The sequence below is a fragment of the Cyprinodon variegatus genome, unplaced genomic scaffold (assembly GCF_000732505.1).
Source record: "Cyprinodon variegatus isolate N-32 unplaced genomic scaffold, C_variegatus-1.0 Scaffold2254, whole genome shotgun sequence".
Lineage (NCBI taxonomy): Eukaryota > Metazoa > Chordata > Actinopteri > Cyprinodontiformes > Cyprinodontidae > Cyprinodon > Cyprinodon variegatus.
Genome location: NW_015152707.1, coordinates 8,298 through 10,254, shown reverse-complemented (window position 1 = coordinate 10,254; position 1,957 = coordinate 8,298). Strand labels below are relative to the sequence as shown.

Below are 1,957 nucleotides of genomic sequence, written 5' to 3'. Positions count from 1 at the left end.
CTCATTCATCATCCCCATCCTCATCCTCACCATCCTCATTATCACCATCATCACCATCCTCATCCTCACCATCATCCTCAGCACCATCCTCATCCTCACCATCATCTTCATCATCACCATCACCATCCTCATTCATCATCACCATCCTCATCCTCACCATCCTCATTATCACCATCATCACCATCCTCATCCTCACCATCATCCTCAGCACCATCCTCATCCTCACCATCATCTTCATCATCATCACCATCCTCATCATCATCATCACCATCCTCATCCTCACCATCATCCTCATCATCATCACCATCATCCTCACCATCATCACCATCCTCATCATCATCATCACCATCATCATCCTCATCACCATCCTCATCATCACCATCATCCTCATCCTCACCATCATCCTCATCATCATCACCATCATCCTCACCATCATCACCATCCTCATCATCATCACCATCCTCATCATCATCATCACCATCATCCTCATCCTCATCATCATCATCACCATCATCATCCTCATCATTACCATCCTCATCATCCTCATCACCCTGAGCAGCTTCATTTCTACCAAATCATTACAGTTGATCAGTCAACCTGGTCTTTCAGAGGCCAATTATTAAACTTGAATCAGTTTCATAAAAATCTTCAGAGGATTCGGTTTTATTTTCTCTGCAGTTTCTCTGATGCTTCATATTGTTTAACATCAATACATGAATTATATTGTTACAAAATAAGATATTTATTCTATAATATATAATAAAACGGTTTCTGCTGCTCACCATCCGTCCGTAGAGCTGAATGGGGAGACCACATTTATCACAGAAGTGAATGGGAAGTTTGTCCCTCTCACCGATCAAATTTAACTGTTGGAAGGAAAACAGGGAAATTAAGCTGAAATCATTTAGAAACAGGAGTAATTCTAGAGCAGCGGTTAGCTACCTTGTAATCCCAGAAGAGAGGCTGAGGAAACCTCCTCTGACTCCCAAAGACGTCTCCAGCTTTGGTTCCACAGTCAAATCGCTCCTCCTGCTTGAAGCCAAATTTATCTGCAGGAAGAGAAACTGTCAGACGCAGGACAGAGAGACGGGTTTAGCTTTAGCTTAAAGCTAAGCCTGTTAGCTTTAGCGTCCTGTTAGCTTCAGCGTAAAACTAACAGGCTTAGCTTTAAGCTGGTTTATCATTTATCAGAGTGAACATGAGCTACTAAGTTTACAGATTCAGGACTAAAAAGAAAATCTAAACCAAAGATTTAGCATCATTTTTATCTCAATGATTTAATTATTAAATGATTTTTCTGCCAATAATTTATTGCAGATCAAAAACTAGTTTTTATACTAATTGCTGTTTTCCTGATTTTATTTTTTCCATGGTTTATTTCTCAATCCGTTTTTAACTGATTTTATATATTTTCATTTCTGTTCGTCCAATTTCCAGATGTTGAAACGATGTTTTCCAGAGTTCCTTGAAGCAGGATTAAGGCTTAGCGAGGCTAGTCACCATGGTAACACATGGCTAACCTGCTGCAGCGCAAGCTAGCAGGGGAATCAGAAAAAAATGGAATTAAAAAAATAAAAAATGTTGTTTTAATTGCAGGCCATTAGGCCCCGCCCTCCTTTGGACTCGGCACAGGTGAACAACCCTTCCTGAAAGTTAGCAGCCAAATATCAACACATCCTATGAAAACACAGAGGATTGGATGTGGAGATGTTTCCAGCTGCAGCCGCTCCTCCTTACCGTCCTCTCCAGGGGTGCCTTTACACGGACGCCCGCCGCCGGGTCTCTGCGTGCGCGGCGGCGGTTTGCTCCTTAAGGGCGGCTTTGAAAGCAGCTTAATGGGAATCTGTCTGCGGACGTCCAGGTCGCTCAGCCCCCCCGAGCCGTCGCCTCCTGGAAGATCATTTTCTGTGGATGATATGAAAACGCGACGGTTTGGTCCCAAATATCAGGAGAACAG

The 1,957-nt window shown here is 42.9% G+C and overlaps 1 protein-coding gene across 1 annotated transcript in view; it reads right to left on the bottom strand.

Annotated features, from left to right (window-relative positions):
• LOC107080727 (E3 ubiquitin-protein ligase Hakai-like) overlaps positions 1-1,957 on the bottom strand; it is a 5,773-nt gene that overhangs the window by 1,355 nt on the left and 2,461 nt on the right. Inside the window, exons 2-6 of the mRNA XM_015368932.1 lie at positions 1,738-1,905; positions 943-1,049; positions 626-866; positions 530-567; positions 31-232 (exon numbers count right to left, since the gene is read on the bottom strand). Of these exons, the coding sequence (XP_015224418.1) occupies positions 31-232; positions 530-567; positions 626-866; positions 943-1,049; positions 1,738-1,905 (756 nt within the window). The remainder of the gene's footprint in view (positions 1-30; positions 233-529; positions 568-625; positions 867-942; positions 1,050-1,737; positions 1,906-1,957) is intronic.